The 17,330-nt window shown below is 47.3% G+C and overlaps 1 protein-coding gene across 1 annotated transcript in view; it reads left to right on the top strand.

The window, feature by feature from the left end:
* The first annotated feature begins 1,096 nt into the window (after window positions 1–1,096).
* Window positions 1,097–17,330, top strand: part of LOC142574551 (uncharacterized) — a 36,391-nt gene continuing 20,157 nt past the window's right edge. The window contains exons 1-3 of the mRNA XM_075683605.1: window positions 1,097–1,261; window positions 9,827–9,921; window positions 15,168–15,279. Of these exons, the coding sequence (XP_075539720.1) occupies window positions 1,181–1,261; window positions 9,827–9,921; window positions 15,168–15,279 (288 nt within the window). The 5' untranslated portion in view covers window positions 1,097–1,180. The remainder of the gene's footprint in view (window positions 1,262–9,826; window positions 9,922–15,167; window positions 15,280–17,330) is intronic.

Genomic DNA, 17,330 nt, shown 5'->3' with positions numbered 1-17,330 from the left:
GCAAGCAAAGCGTCGTGGAAGGGCTTCTAAACAGCTGCATAGAGAAAGAAATTCAACGAGAGGGGACATTCGGCGAAAACTGGCAACGGGAAACGCGTCACTCCTAGTGTAAACCCTATCCCTTAGTTGACTCGAGCATGGGGGAAAAAAAAAGAATGTGCAAGGAACTTACAGGCAACGTCTTTGATTTTTTTAAATCTTTCCCGATAAATCTGAAAAGTTTTGCGCATAAATGAATTTATACTTGTCGACTTGTTTTTCTTGCATCAGCTAGCAACAAGCTAGCGGCACTAAAATACCATATGCGTTGTATTTAATTTTATAGCAATAACTTCAGCGCTTTACTGCCTTTCCTCGCATGAATTCTACCACGTGCATTGCACCTGAATAACTTTCCCATTTGGTGTTGTTCTACAATGCACCCGATTCGTGGATGATGCCCCGTTGTGGATGGATGGATACAACTTTCCTGTACGTCCGGCAAAGTTTAACGTGACCCGGGCTCAGGTCTTCCACGTCCCCCGTTGCGTGCTTTATGAAAATAAATTCGTAGCCAAAACTACGATGTGATTATGAAGAGCGCTCTGGAGCGGAGGACTCCAGATTAATTTTGACCCCCTGGGGTTCTTTAACGTGAACACAATGCACGCTACACGGGCTTTTTGCATATCGCCCCCGTCGAGGCTCCCGCGTCCGGCCTTTCAGCCTCGCTCTCGAACTTAGCAGCGCCACGGCAAAGCCACTACCACACAACCGCAGGCGATCCGTTGTGATTTATGTGGGCGATTTTCGACTATATACACATTAGCATGGAAGCACATGGACGGCGAAAAAAAACGACGGGACACGGCGCTTTTTTTCTTTCGTCGTGCATGCGCTTCTGCACTACTGCGTAAATGATGCCGGACACCAACTCGCCCACCGGTCGGTCCCTTTGGTGTTTCGAACACTCGGCATCGTCATCAGCAGCAGAAGCGTGGCACGCGAGTTTCGCGCGTGGCCCGTGGCACGCGTATTCGAACCCCGTTCCAGGTGACGGCGCCCAGGGGCCGACATCGCCCTGGTCCTGAAAATTGATCTTTTGCTTCAGACCTGGTTGACTACGTCGAGCGACACCGCAACGCGACCACCAGCCAGTTTCCGGTCAAATGACCGCCATGGATAAGGATGACGCAACCGGATGCTAGCGCTGAGTTCCATCTACGGGTGGTCGCCGGCTGGCAGGGCTCCCCTGGGTGCTTTAGCGTGTCGTCCATTACAGGCGAGTGAGATTACAGTGTAATATAGTTCGGGTTAACGACCTCCAAGATGGCGCGCGCTGGCAGGGCGCCATCTTGGAATTCGTGAATTAGTGCGTTGTAATGATTGGTACTAGGCGGAACCCACGCTTGCGTTGTTCTGAGTGCAAGCGCTCTTACGCGTTGGAAGAAACGCGATTTGAGTCAGTACGCGAAGCGAACGGTCCAGCTTTTATCTGTGGGATAAAAGCTACTTATATCTAAGCAAAAATTATTGAAAATGAAAAGTATAGGAAAAATAAGTTTAAAAGATTGCTCGGCTAACCTAACACTCAAAAACGAATAAACGGGCGAAATATCAAATATGAAGCTTATCGCTTTGGCATGTTACTCCGCCTGCGCTAAGAAGGCTCCTCCACTCAGCAAGACAGTTCCCTTCCGAGTTGTTATATCGTGCATATTATTCAGTACGACAGAAATGAAGACATCCTCTGCGTTTATTCCATCTTCTTCCTCTCCCTCGGGCGGCTCCAAGCGCGCGCCTGCTCATGGCGCTGCGGTAGGCAGCGACGCCTTATATAACATATCCCCTCGTGAAAGAAAAAAAAAAAAGTTGTCCGTTACTTCCTGATGTAATCATGCAGCTTCTTTGGTGTCTTCTTGTTGCGGGCGCTTCTCCTCACGCGCTCTTCGCAACTTGGCAAATTACCTGAAGCTTTTTGCGTGCGCCCTGCAGCAGGTGGTTCAGGAATCAGGGGTGCCTTATCTGCGCTTGATGTGCCAGGTTGTGATGAATTGCTTACAGCCGCACTAGTTGAGTGATCGGATGCCGGTGACCAGGTCATGACAGCAGTGGTACCTAATTTCATTCTGCTGATAGCTTCAGGGTGAATGGCCGCTAATTTGGAAGCATTGCACATCCGCCCATCCTCCAATAGGTAAGAGGCGGGTCCGCGCTTTCCAATAATTTTCTTGGGCGCAGAAAACTGTGAAGATAACTTCCCATGAACTGCAGGTAATTTAACCCGCACGTAGTCACCCACGGCGAAGTTGGGTTCCTTGGCACCGCGTTTTTGATCGGTGTAGCGCTTCGACGTCAGTTGCTTGTTCTTGATGCGCTCTCTCAACTGCTGTAGTGCTTTTGAAGGGTCATCGGTGAAACATCTGTCAGGAAATCCCACAATGTCAAGTTTGGTGCGAGGTTGGCGTCCATGAAGAAGAATAGCGGGTGCAACACCAGTAGTCGCATGAGGCGTACAGCGATATGTTTGTAGGTAATCGAACATCGCTGTTCTTATCTCACGACGTTCTAACAGGGCTAATTGAATATAGGACTTTAATACCCTGTTAAATCTTTCCACTAAGCCGTTAGCTTGCGGGTAATACACAGAAGAGTAGTAATGGGCGATTCCGCGCTCTGTCAGAAAATCTTCAAAACTCGCTGAAGAAAATTGCGGTCCATGGTCGGATACGACACCACGTGGATATGCTTCTCTTGCGAAAAGTTCAAGTAGGAATTTGGTCACTGTAGACGTGGTCGCATCGCGTACGAAAGTCACCTCTGGCCACTTGCTGTGATAATCAATAAGCGTAATGGCAAATCGACAGTCAGCTGGAGCATGCGTGAAAGGTCCCACAATGTCGATAGCAACTTTGTCCCAGGCTTTCTCGGGAAAAGTCACGGGTTGCATTGGTGCTGCAGATGTACGCGCTGATTTGTCACATGACTGGCAGGCTACACATGTGCGTACAAGTTCTTCGATGTGCTTATCCATGCACGGCCACCAATATGACTCCCTAAGACGAGCTTTGGTACGACTAATTCCTGGGTGTGACTCATGAGCCAGATCCATAAGACGGCGGGTCAAAGCGGAAGGCACGACAATCCTGTCACCCCGGCAAAGAATGTCGCTAACAACAGAGAGTTCAGATCGCACGTGAAAGTAAGGTAGCAGCTCTTTTGACAAGGATTTCTTGTCAGGCCAAGAAGTAGTGTGAAACTGCTTACAAGCCCAGGCAGTTGAGCAGAATCGCCTTCCGACGCAAGGCAGGTAGGTCGGAGGCGCCCGACGCCACCATGTAGTTCTTGAACGCTTGAATCCATTGCTCCCATGGGATGACTGGGTCTCCAGGTGAGGACAGGAACGGGGGTGGCGGATGTAGCCCCGAAATACTCATGGTAGAGGATGATATGCAGCAAACGACGGCACAGATGAAGGGGAAACCGGTAGCACATGGGTTGTTAAATCCTCGTCGCCAATTATGTTATATCGTGCATATTATTCAGTACGACAGAAATGAAGACATCCTCTGCGTTTATTCCATCTTCTTCCTCTCCCTCGGGTGGCTCCAAGCGCGCGCCTGCTCATGGCGCTGCGGTAGGCAGCGACGCCTTATATAACACGAGTCACTCGACAGAGTGACGCTGAGGTCCATATATAACACAAGTAAACTTGTTTCAGCAATTAGTGCGTTGTAATGATTGGTACTAGGCGGAACCCACGCTTGCGTTGTTCTGAGTGCAAGCGCTCTTACGCGTTGGAAGAAACGCGATTTGAGTCAGTACGCGAAGCGAACGGTCCAGCTTTTATCTGTGGGATAAAAGCTACTTATATCTAAGCAAAAATTATTGAAAATGAAAAGTATAGGAAGTATAGCAAGAATGGGCGCCCCACAGCAACATAGTCCGGCGAGTGCACTTGACGGCCCAGAGGTGGCGCTGTTAGCCAGCATCATTTAAGCTCCCTGGATTAAACAACTTAGCGTGGAAGCTTGGGTATGTTGCTGAAACAAGTTAACTTGTGTTATATATGGACCTCAGCGTCACTCTGTCGAGTGACTCGGAAGGGAACTGTCTTGCTGAGTGGAGGAGCCTTCTTAGCGCAGGCGGAGTAACATGCCAAAGCGATAAGCTTCATATTTGATATTTCGCCCGTTTATTCGTTTTTGAGTGTTAGGTTAGCCGAGCAATCTTTATAACTTATTTTTCCTATACTTTTCATTTTCAATAATTTTTGCTTAGATATAAGTAGCTAACGAATAATTACAATTTTTTGCCACATCTAGGGTTACATTGTACTGCGCCTTTTTAGTGCGTTGTAATGATTGGTACTAGGCGGAACCCACGCTTGCGTTGTTCTGAGTGCAAGCGCTCTTACGCGTTGGAAGAAACGCGATTTGAGTCAGTACGCGAAGCGAACGGTCCAGCTTTTATCTGTGGGATGACCGTGCTAGGGTCACGGCTAGATAACTTAGAGCAGGAGAAGCCGAGCGTATTGTAAAGCGAACAGAAGCAGAGGAAGGAAGTAGAATAAAAGTGCTGAAATGAAGTCTCTCATGGACAGTGTTAAATTTATGAGCGATGAATTTGAGGACATGAAATAAAGGCTTAGAGAAGCCACAGATGATAGGGAAGACTTGAGAAAGGAGAATGAAAGGTTTTGTGCTAGGAGCAAGGAAAATGAAAACGTTATTCAACAACTTCTGAAGAGGGTTGTTCATTCGGAGCAATACTCGCGCAGGTCCAATATAGAAATTAAGGGACTTGTGCAACAGGACAATAAACGCGTCACTGAACTTCTTGGGAAAATTGGTGATGTGCTAGCTGAGCCCATAACTCCCTCTGACATTGAAGTCTGTCACCGTGTGCTCACCTGAAAAGCTGGAAAATCTAATATAGTTGTCCAGTTTAAGAGCAAACAGAAGAGGGACAGCGTTCTTGAAAAAGCGCGGAAGGCTAGGTTGCGAAACAATCATGTTGAAATTATTGATGATACCAGAGTACTTATTAATGAGCACCTCTGTCCCACCTTGAAAGGTCTTCTTTCGCTGGCATTAGCAAGAAAGCGCGAATGTCAGTGGTGCTTTGCCTGGGCGCGAAATGGGAAAGTACTTGCACGCAAGACTGAAGCCAGTAGCGTCGTCCACATTGCCTTAGAGGCTGACCTTCAAAAGATCGCCTAAATTGCAGCGTCTAAAGAAGTTCAACTTCGCTCTCTTTTGACTGCACGATGTATCGTGAGTATAGCTTACCAAGCGAAATTGCTCTGCCCGCACACACAAAAACCATTTCCGCGCTTCACGTGAATTCACGTTCACTTGCCTATAAGCACGACATAATAACTGTGTTTCTAGCCGAGTTTACTTTTCCATTTGACATTATCATGTTCTCTGAAACGTGGCATGAGGAACACCGTGAAATGCTGATCATAGATGGTTACACACATTTCTTTATTAATCGCACCGATAAACGGGGAGGCGGTGTAGCATTGCACGTCAAGCACGGCATACAGTGTGATGTGCTTGACGAATTCACCTGCGTCACGCCGCATTACGAAGTGCTAAGCGTTAAATCTGACAATAACCTGTTTGTTGGGATGTACCGACCACCTTCTGGTAATATATCTAATTTCTTAGAATTTACTGAAAAGCTATTAGAGCATGCTACATTTCCCAATTACACAGTGCTTCTTGGTGGTGACTTCAACATTAACGTGCTTGATGAAAGCGCTCCAACTCGTGCAGTAACTAAGGTAATCAATTCTTCCGGTTTCTGCAGCGTTATTACGACACCTACTCGCGTGACACCATCTTGTCAATCAGGTCTCGACAATTTCATTGTTAACGCTGGTGCAGAAATTTACACAGCCGCGACTATCAGCTATGATATCAGTGATCATTGTCCAATATTCATAATATGCTCATTTTATATTCACGAAAGAACTTTACCTGATACCACGTTCAGCTACAGATGCCTGTCAGGCGAAAATACGGAACACTTCCACGCGCTTGCTTTGCGCACAGACTGGTCTTCTCCCTCTAACAGTAAAGGTGCTAGTCAAGCGTACAATGAATTTCTGTCTATATTCAGTCGCCTATACAATTTGTAGACGCGAGCGTCTACGTCATCTGTCGTGCGACGCTGATGCTGCTGCCGCTACAGAGGGGTGCCTCTTTAGCGGCAGCAGCATCGGCGTCGCACGAGAGATGACGTAGACGCTCGCGTCTACACGAAGCAGGAGCGGCGGGCACGCTCCGGCGCGGGCTAGCGTTCCCAAGGAGATTATTATAAGAATGCAACTCTAGCGATCGGGTGTCGGTTTTTCCTCTCCTGCGAGAGCCCGAGACTTTACCGGTCTACGTGGTCGCTCCTCGCCACAATTTGGTGACTCCGGACGTGATACTGCCATGCGCTCCTGTGGTAGAGACGACCATGGACCAGACCGACGCTACGAGAGCTCAAGGCCAGAACCCTTCCGAGGAACGCGGTGAGCCCTCCTTTTCCGCCATCGCTGTCCGTCTCCCACAGAACTGGGACCAGCATCCTTCGGCGTGTTTTCTTCAGGCCGAAGAGCAATTTCAAGTCGGTGGTATCCGCTCTCAAGCCTCGAAGTTCCATTATGCCTGTCAGCGCTCTCGCCCGCCGCCATTGACGAGGTAGAATGGTTGAACTCCCCATTGTCTGCCGCCGCCTATGACGATCTCAAGGCAGCACTGCTACAGCGCACAGCAGCTTCACAGCGTTCTCGCATCCAGCAGCTTCTGTCCGCTGAAGAACTCTGTGACCGACGCCCTAGTCAACTTCTTCGCCGAATGAGCCAGCTGCTCGGAAACAACGCGAGATCCATCGACAACACGCTGTGGCGCGAATATTTTTGCAACGACTCCCGGCTAACGTGCAGACGGTCCTGGCGACCGCCTCTACCATGGACCATACCGGACTTGCCGCTTTGGCTGACAAAGTCATGGAAGTAGCCACCCCAACCATCGCAGCCACGGCAACGTCTCTGGGTGACAATACAACCGTTCTGCAAACTCTTCCCTGTTCTTCCGCAGTGCAATCTCCTCTCGACTCCTTGAGTGAGCGCCTGGAACGCATCATCTGTGGAACGGAACATCGCCGGTCATCTCGTCGCCCACGCAGCCGTAGTTCCAGCAGATCAAGACGCACGGGCACCCGCAATGAAATCTCCACTACAACGCGTGGCGTTTGATACTACCACCACCATTTTGGAAACGACGCTCGTCACTGTCGGCGTCCCAGCGCTTGGCAGGGAAACAGGCAGGCCGACCTCTAACGGCGACGAGTGGTCCGGCCCAACACACAAGTCGCCTTTTCTACGTGACGGACAGAGTTACGGGACAACGATTTTTAGTCGACACAGGTGCCGACATCAGCATTCTCCCCGCTCAACACTCCGACCGAAAAGCGACACCTGTGTCGTTTTTGCAAGCCGTCAACGGCACCAGGATTCCAGTTTTCTCGTCACGCTCCGTCATGCTAAACCTCGGCCTTCGACGAGTGTTCCGCTGGGTTTTCCTGGTTGCAGACGTCCGTTGTGCAGTCATTGGAGCATACTTGTTGCATAACTACGGACTCCTTGTCGACATCCAACGACGCCGTCTCATCGACTCCGTGACCCAGCTATCCGTTCCCGGCGTCCCATCATCAGGCACATCGCCCATAGCGCCTATTTCTGCCATGTTGGACGAACCTTTCGCCGCGCTCCTACGCAAGTTTCCCACTTTGACGCGCCTGCCGGACTGGACGCAACCGGTGCAACATGACGTGTGCCATCACATCGTCACCTCCTGCCCACCGGTCTATTTCCGACCCCGGCGTTTGTCCCCGGAGAAACTCAAGTTCGCTCGCGCGGAGTTCGAACACATGCTGCAACTTGGCATCATCCGCCCTTCCTCCAGATCGATCTCGTTCGCGCCTACCATCCACTACCGGTCTCTGAAGAAGGCATTCGTAAGACCGCCATCACCACACCCTTCGGTCTTTTCGAATTTCTCTGTATGCTTTTCGGTTTACGGAACGCGGGCCAATCCTTTCAGCGTTTCATCGATTCCGTCACCCGAGGTTTGCCTTTCATTTTGCATACATTGACGACCTTCTCGTCGCAAGCTCTTCGGCAGAAGAACATCTTCACCACTCGCGGTTGTTGTTTTTGTGATATGTGGTATGCGGGAGTGCGAAACATAAACATACGAAGACGGTGCGCCGTGCGGGGGCGAAGAGGACAGCGACTCTTTGCAAATACCCGCAAGCGTCATCATCATCCTCGACACCAATTTGGGAGCGGCGGCAGTGGCGCCTCAAAAAGCGTGGCGCGAGGTGGCCCGTGGCCCGTGCCGTGAGCAGCGCGCGAGGTTCGGCGTTGACGGAAAATAGCTTCCTCGCTGGGCGTCTGGCCTATAGGAGCTATCGCCGCCCGCGCCAATACGCCACACCCAAGTCAACGCTGTCGCCCGCTGGGACGTTACCTCGCCCCGCTCTTCCGCTGGGCACTGGTCCAGAAGGGCCGGTGGTCCTGAACCGGGGCGGTCGAGCGTTCGGGTGAGCGGCCACAGGGCTACCCCGCCAGCTGTTGACGCGACCCGGTGACAGTGGCCGACCACCTGAGCCCCGCGAGGCGGTCCGACCCGGCCGTACTACACGGCTGTTCGACCTGACGGCCGACACTGCTATCCGACCACGCTGGCCTACAGCGGTTCCACGAGGTCTCAGACACGGCGACACAGGCTTCCGCCAGAACTGTAGGCCAATTCTACTTCCCCGATCCATAGATATAGTGCATGTCGTCTGACGCATGTCGTCTGAGGCAAGTCGCGAAATGCTGAAGCCGACATCCACCACCTGCTGTGGGTGTGCCCTGCACTGAAACCGACGAGGCTCCGGCACCTCGCAGCAGCGGCACTCTCGCCGCATAATCCGAGCGATTACACTGCTTGGACACAGGGACCGCATTATCGATCCCTCTTGGAATTCATTAGGTCAGCAAATCTTTTTTCATTCATTTAATCATCCTTATTCACCACCATCCCATGCCCTTGTATGCCTTGAGGCATTTACCCTCGCATTAAAAAAAAAAAAAAAACTTTGGCCACACTGCTTATCCGGGTGCCGTAGGCGTCAGCTCTCGCTAACTTCAATTAGTCTGGATAGCTCAACTTGCCTTAGTTACGCGAAACGTAACCAATACCACATGCACGCTGTGCCTACCGCGCCTCGCGATGGATGACGCGGTTAGCATGTATTCAAAAAACGCGCCAGTGCTCGATCACTTCCGAGCGTTCGTGGCTAAACGTGCTTCGTATTGAGCTTCGTGTTGAGCACTACACAATGCGCAATCTGATTTTGCCTGCTGTCCCCGTGAGGCAAAGCCGGTCCGCACCACACAGCACGGCTAGGCTGGAGCACAGGAGCCCGAACTCCAGCCCTGCTGTGAACTTACAGTTGCGCGTAGCCACACACAACTGCCTCTTCTGCATAGCGTAAATACATCGATTTGCCGTACGTCCCACTTGCCGTACTCCGTAAGGCGGAGTGCGGTAACTCTATCGCTACCGGCGTTCCTCTATAATCCTACGCAAGAGATAATTGAAGGCGAACGTAACTATTTCAGTAATATATTCTGGGTAGGTACCGTACTCGCTCAAAGTTACACTTTCGGCTTGAAGAAATGTGGTTCAGGGGCCCTTTAATTTATAGTAGTGAACACGAGCTATTTACAAGCGCCAAAATCCTCACTGCTATTTTCGTGCCTTGTAGGAATAATTAACATGCCTACTTTTTTATGCAGATCCCCTACACAAAGTGCAAGAACTGGCAGTCCGGGTGTTCAGAAATTTTGAGCCTGCATTGCATGGCCACTCATGAAAAGTTCTGTACATTTCGGTAAGCAAGTTTTTGAAGACGCCGTCATGTTAGCGGCGCCAATTTTGTCTCACACAATTTCAGTGTGTGTGTGTATGCCCTACCTGTGGCCTCCTTTTCAGAATTTAACAATTGCTTGCTAGGGAGCACAGTGGAAAGCGACTTGCAACATGAGGGTCTGGTTTTAGATCTGCAAATGTCGAAATTGCTTCTGATCTCTCCAATAAACGTGATTGCTTATAATAGCTGTGATACGTTGAGGTAGTGTATTACTATCGATGCTTTTTACCTGCGAATTATCTTGCTGAATATTCTTAGAGCTGTAGACATAACAGCTTACTTTGGGAGCTATTTCAGTGCCAGCAGCCGTTCTCACCGAATAAAAGTATCCATTGAGATTGTTGTCCATCTGCACGTCTATTCCAATACGGCTATACACGTGACACAACTTTCACACAACGCAAAGTAGCTTCCTAAGCTCGCAGACCACGTGATGTGCTTATGCAGGCAAAAGAAAGGGTACTCGAGCACACACACACATCTCCAGAGATTGATTGCGGCTATTATTGTAGTTACTGCGCGACACGTATTATATACATATCCTAAGTGCTCGTAGAATTGGCTGGTTTTTCTTCTGCCAGAACGCAGGGACATATAGATAGGATTCGTAATAAAACATGCGTTTATCAAGGCGATTGTATGAAATAAGCGAACGTTATGTTGTTTTGTACCGTGTAACTGCGCTCTTGTCCGTGTTGGGTTCCTTTTCTTAACAGATATTGTCGTCGTTGGTCGCGGCTATTCCGTGCCTACGCCTCGTAGTGCATGCAATACACGACAGTAATACGCGCTGCTGCCTGTGGTGTCATTCGCGAACGGTCGTCTCGCTTTTGCATAGAGCGATACGCAACGCCGAGCACTCAATTTCCTGCGCCGATCTCGAAGGCGGTGAACGTGTGGGAAGGGTGCGTTCAGATAAATTCGGCCGAGCACATACGGCGACCGTTCATAATTCTGATTAAAAAAAGATGTCAGTTTTCTGCCAGATTGCCGATGACAATGCAAACTTATTATTGCGGGAAAAATTCTACACGAAAAAAATAAAATGCGGAAGCACCATATCCGTCACACGCCGTTCTTGTGGATTTTGCCACAGCAATTCACCTCGTGGTTAGCTCTCAGAGAAAAACTTAGTCTGTGGCTCTTAGGATACTCAGCAGGAGAGTTGGCGGTTACATACCATCGATTGTAGCATATTACCATAGAATATCACAGCTATTCTTCTGAGAAAAATTAACAAAATCTGGAAGAAGGGAACATTATGCAGTATTGACGGAAGTTCAATTTTTTTCATCTGTGCTTAAGAAGAGCATATTTCTCAAATTTTCCAGCCTTGAAACTCGGCGTCAGAACACTCGTTCATGTATGAAGTAAATAGTTTTGCTTTTGCTGGGTGAACAAATCCACAGTACGAGCTTACACTCTAAGAAAAGTTTACACCCTTTGGAGTGCCCCTTCTGCCACACAACAATAATCGTCATCTGCCTTGATGCGTTTCCTTTCTTTAACGCTGTGAGGCCGGTACTTTCCAGTAACGAATGGAATGCGCGTTATCAGTATGATAGCATTCCCGACAGGAAGGTAGCGCGCGCGGCGTTTTCAAGAAAGGTAACGCATCAAGGCAGATGACGATTATTGTGTGGCAGAAGGGGCACTCGAAAGGGTGTAAACTTTTCTTAAGGTGTATGATATGGCATGTTGACGAATCAAGACAATTCTAGAAAAAGAGCTATCTTGGATTCTGCCTTAGAAATTTCCCCAAATAAAGAGATTTGACATACACTAAAGACAAAGCCGGCAATATGGTTACTAATATGGATGAGATAGTTCAAGTTGATGAGGAGTTCTATAGAGATTTATACAGTACCAGTGGCACCCACGACGATAGTGGAAGAGAGAATAGCCTAGAGGTATTCGAAATCCCACAGGTACCGCCAGAAGTAAAGAAAGCCTTAGGAGCTATGCAAAGGGGGAAGGCAGCTGGGGAGGATCAGGTAACAGCAGATTTGTTGAAGGATGGTGGTCAGATTGTTCTAGAGAAACTGGCCACCCTGTATACGCAATGCCTCATAACCTCGAGCGTACCGGAATATTGGAAGAACGCTAACATAATCCTAATCCATAAGAAAGGGGACGCCAAAGACTTGAAGAATTATAGACCGATCAGCTTACTGTCCGTTGCCTACAAAGTATTTACTAAGGTAATCGCAAATAGAATCAGGAACACCTTAGACTTCTGTCAACCAAAGGACCAGGCAGGATTCCGTAAAGGCTACTCAACAATAGACCATATTCACACTGTCAATCAAGTGATAGAGAAATGTGCAGAATATAACCAACCGTTATATATAGCTTTCATTGATTACGAGAAAGCGTTTGATTCAGTCGAAACCTCAGCAGTCATGGAGGCATTACGGAATCAGGGTGTAGATGAGCCATATGTAAAGATACTGGAAGATATCTATAGCGGCTCCACAGCCACCGTAGTCCTCCACAAAGAAAGCAACAAAATCCCTATAAAGAAAGGCGTCAGACAGGGAGATACGATATCTCCAATGCTATTCACAGCATGTTTACAGGAGGTATTCAGAGGCCTGGAGTGGGAAGAATTGGGGATAAAAGTTGATGGAGAATACCTTAGCAACTTGCGATTCGCTGATGATATTGCCTTGCTTAGTAACTCAGGAGACCAATTGCAATGCATGCTCACTGACCTGGAGAGGCAAAGCAGAAGGGTGGGTCTGAAAATTAATCTGCAGAAAACTAAAGTAATGTTTAACAGGCTCGGAAGAGAACAGCAGTTTACGATAGGTAGCGAAGCACTGGAAGGGGTAAGGGACTACATCTACTTAGGGCAGGTAGTGACCACGGATCCGGATCATGAGACTGAAATAACCAGAAGAATAAGAATGGGCTGGGGTGCGTTTGGCAGGCATTCTCAAATCATGAACAGCAGGATGCCACTATCCCTCAAAAGGAAAGTGTATAACAGCTGTGTGTTACCAGTACTCACATATGGGGCAGAAACCTGGAGACTTACGAAAAGGGTTCTGCTGAAATTGAGGACGACGCAACGAGCTATGGAAAGAAGAATGATGGGTGTGACATTAAGGGATAAGAAAAGAGCAGATTGGGTGAGGCAACAAACGCGGGTAAACGACATCTTAGTTGAAATCAAGAAAAAGAAATGGGCATGGGCCGGACATGTAATGAGGAGGGAAGATAACCGATGGTCACTAAGGGTTACGGACTGGATTCCAAGGGAAGGGATGCGTAGCAGGGGGCGGCAGAAAGTTAGGTGGGCGGATGACATTAAGACGTTTGCAGGGATAACATGGCCACAATTAGTACATGACCGGGGTAGTTTGAGAAGTATGGGAGAGGCCTTTGCCCTGCAGTGGGCGTAACTAGGCTGATGATGATGATGATGATGATGATGATGATGATGATGATGATGATGATGATGATGATGAACACAATATGCAAAGGAAATTAGCATTTTGTTTTTTGTCATTGAATAGCAAAGCAAGAAATGTGACAGAGAAAACGGTAACACCGAAGCAATAATTTATTTATTTATTTATTTATTTATTTATTTATTTATTTATTTATTTATTTATTTATTTATTTATTTATACATATTGCAGGCTCAATGAGGCTATTGTAAGAGTGCGACGAACAAAATACAAACAATTATAAGAGGGCTTGCGTCAATTCTTTCAGTGGTATTGAACGGATGTTGCCCGGTAATGATTCGAGATCCGTCATTCAATTTTCACCTCTGATTTCTCGCCTACTACCTGCGCCGAGCCAGATGGTGCGCGTGAGATACGTGTATATATCGGCTGCGAAACACCATATCGTGGGTTCCTCCTTTCGAACAGCGATTCAAAAGCAAGTCTCCCAGCCCGCGCACTCCAAAGCAGCTCCTAAAAAATCACAAAGAAGTTCTTGCAAGACCGCAACTTCATCTAGAAAAGTGCCAAATCGGACACTGCTTTCCTCAGAGGTTTACTCGAGCAGCTCGAAGACGGTGCACTACTGGGGTACAACTTTGCGCAGAGTAAAGGGGACACGCTCGCAATAACTCGGAAGCTAGGCAAGCCCACATTCTTTCTAACTCTCAGCATGTCCTAACTCGGCAATGAGCACCTGCTCGAATTCATCGATAGAGTGACAGAGCCGGTCGAGACGCCGCCGCAGAGTCAATGCCATGGCCAGCTACCTGCAAAATGATGGCATAACTTCGAATGCAACCTACGTGGGACCACAACAATTGTTTTTTTCAGTGGCACGGAGAGACGTAATTTGGGGCGCTATAACGTAAAACTATTCCAAACTGCTCTATTCCAATTCTGCAATCTGTCACGCGACGTCACGAAAACAGCGATAGCTCCCCATCTTATATGACATGTACACACTGATTATGCATGATTTGCCCGAACAAAAGAAAATAGTTATTTCTGATTCGACGCCTTTTCCCAATTAGCCCTGGGCTATTGGTCAAGAGTTTTCGGGCTGCACCCACTTCACCTCCTTGTCACGCGACGTCACAAAGCTGCAAAAACTTACCGCGTCATAGTGACGTGTACGCGTTAACGGTTCATTATTATACCGAACAAAACTGAATTTTTTTCTGAGTAGCCGCATGCTGCCCCATTCCGCAAGGAATAAAAGATGGCTGCCGCGGATCGCTCAGCCACTGGCTACTCGCACCTGCCGGAGAAAATGGGTTTACTTGCGCGTAATACACCTTTTTGTGTATTACGCGCAAGTAAACCGTCGACATTCATCATGAGATGGGTTCCACCGCTTTTGCTTTCTTTCTTTCTCTTTGATAAAGGTATTGTCGTTTGTCAATTTTCATTATTTGTCTTTATTGCTGTTTTTTTTATGAACGAATGCTTGGTAATTGCACCGCTTCCAAGCACTGACTTCAGGGGCAACGGGCCTCGTCAAGGTGGCAAAACGCAGCTTTTCACCCAAGTATTCCCATTTGCATGAGTGTACAACATGTATGAGGGAATCTCTATAAGTGTACAAGATGGCAAATAAAAAGAATAACTACTGAGACAAGACTACAAGAGCTGAACTGACTTATGGCGTGTTCTGCGTGCTACTCCTTCTCGTCCTAAGTCTTGTTCATGCTACTTATGTATTTTGTAATGGGACAGTAATCTCTTATTTTGAAATTATGCTCACTTTAGCCGGTGGAGAGTGCCGGTGAAGCCGGGGGACGAGGTCCTACCGCGGGGTCCCGACAGCACGCCCGGTCGAGCAATGGCGGAGAGCGAAAACAGCAACGAAGACACCCATATGGTGAGCACTGGGGTCACGAAAGGTTATTTTCTCCGGAAAAAATTATTTTCTTTAACTATTACGACTTAGCAATATTAATAAAATTAATAAAGTCTTTTTGTATGCCCACGACATTTGCATTGTGCTTAGAGATGACAACGTTTATGACTTATATATTAACGCAAACGAAGAGTTAAAGGGTCTATACACGGTTTTAATCGTCAAACTTACAATTAACGTTAAGAAAACTAAATATGTTGCATTTCGCGCATGTAGCAAGTCCCTACCTCTTAAACGTTTACTGTTATTCATAAACCACATGGCACTGGATGAAGTTGCTTCATTTCGATACCTTGACGTGTTCTTTGATAACAACCTGTACTGGTAAAAGCACATAAGCGCAGTCTACATACAGCAGACATCGCGATGCCTTCACTCAAACCAACACATCATTTTAATATAAACACCTTGCGTATTTTATCCTTTGCATTCATCCACTGTCATCTAACGTACGGCAACGAATCTTCTCTTGAATATCTCTTGAACTGATCCGCCAGCTACACAAACCTAGCGAAAATATACTCACTCATTAGTTACGAACCTAGTCTGGCTTTGTTAGTAGAATGCATTTATTGTCATATGATAGGATACATATAATAAAAATTGCCCGAATTTTTTTTTTAGTTTTCTCAAAAATAATCTGCCCTTTTAGCAGTAGGTATTTTACTCATCCTCTCGGGCGACGATGCGTCATACATTCGGAAAGTTTAATCTTCCTTCTAGTAAGAATTAGTCCGCGTTTGACTCCGTTTAGTTGGCCTAAGTTTCGCATTAACTGCGAGTACAAATAAGACGAGGGAAACTATTTTTCAATGCTTAAGAAGTGCTTCTTGGGGCTAAATCTAACTTCGCAACTTCACTGATTATATTTCTCTCGATTGCTATAGTTCTTTTAAACATTTGGCGATACACCCTGTAATTCATTGTGATGCTATCTTACCCATAATACTTTTTGATTACGGCTTGGAAATGTTCATATTGACGATATTTTAATGCTTTGTTATTATAAGTGCTTGTGTTTGTATTTACTTGGACGTGTGTGTTGAACGCATACATGCGAATTAAGTTACGTAGCCAGAACTTTTTTTCTACTTCAGACACTTTCCTTCTAAAGCATTCGATGGGGGCGAAATGGGAAACCATCCGTGTACTTAGATTTAGGTGCACGTTAACGAACCCCAGGTGGTCGAAATTTCTGGAGTCATCGACTACGGCGTGCCTCATAATCAGAAAGTGGTTTTGGCACGTAAAACCCCATGATATAAATTTTAATTCTAAAGCATGTATACAGTTTACTAGAATGAGGAAACTGGAGAGTTATTATTTGTTCAGGTGGGCATCATTTTGAACAAAAAAGCAATAAAATCAAGGGAAGCCGTTCACTAAACGATGTAACTAAAATAATTACCTTTTCGATTACAATTACGGAAGCCATGTATAGAGAAGTGGTAAAAGAAATCGCGATAGCAATCTTGTTTCGCGTTCGTGCATTTCATATTCATCGTGTGGATCAATATGGCTACCGTCAAATTATTTGCTATATTCACTCGAATGCTCACGCGGCGGCGTGCGAAGCGACCACGTAGTGACGTATAGTAGGGCGACGTAAAATGAAGCTGCACCATGTCGCATAATCAAGCGGTCTTGGTGCTGAAGGGACTGTTTGTTCAATCAGGTGCCGCGCAAAGCAGCAATAAAAGCTCGAGGTACGAATGACGTGCGAGCAGCTTCACTTTACACCAACCTTCTATTTCACAGGGGGGTTGTATGAAGCAACGCCTGCTAGATACATATCTACACTCATAGGCAAAGTTACACCCTTGGGAGTGTATCTCTGCCACACAACGATAATCGTCATCTGCCTTGCTTGCGTTTCCTTTCTTGAAAACACCGCGCGCGCTACTTTCCGGTCGGGAGTGCTATGTCATGCTGATAACACGCATGCCATTCGTTACAGGAAAGTACCGGGCTCGCCGCCTGAAATAAAGGAAGTGCGGACAAGACAGATGACG

Source organism: Dermacentor variabilis, chromosome 3 (genome assembly GCF_050947875.1).
Source record: "Dermacentor variabilis isolate Ectoservices chromosome 3, ASM5094787v1, whole genome shotgun sequence".
NCBI lineage: Eukaryota > Metazoa > Arthropoda > Arachnida > Ixodida > Ixodidae > Dermacentor > Dermacentor variabilis.
The sequence above is the reverse complement of the archived record's forward strand: the minus strand, read 5'-3'. Positions and strand labels throughout refer to the sequence as shown.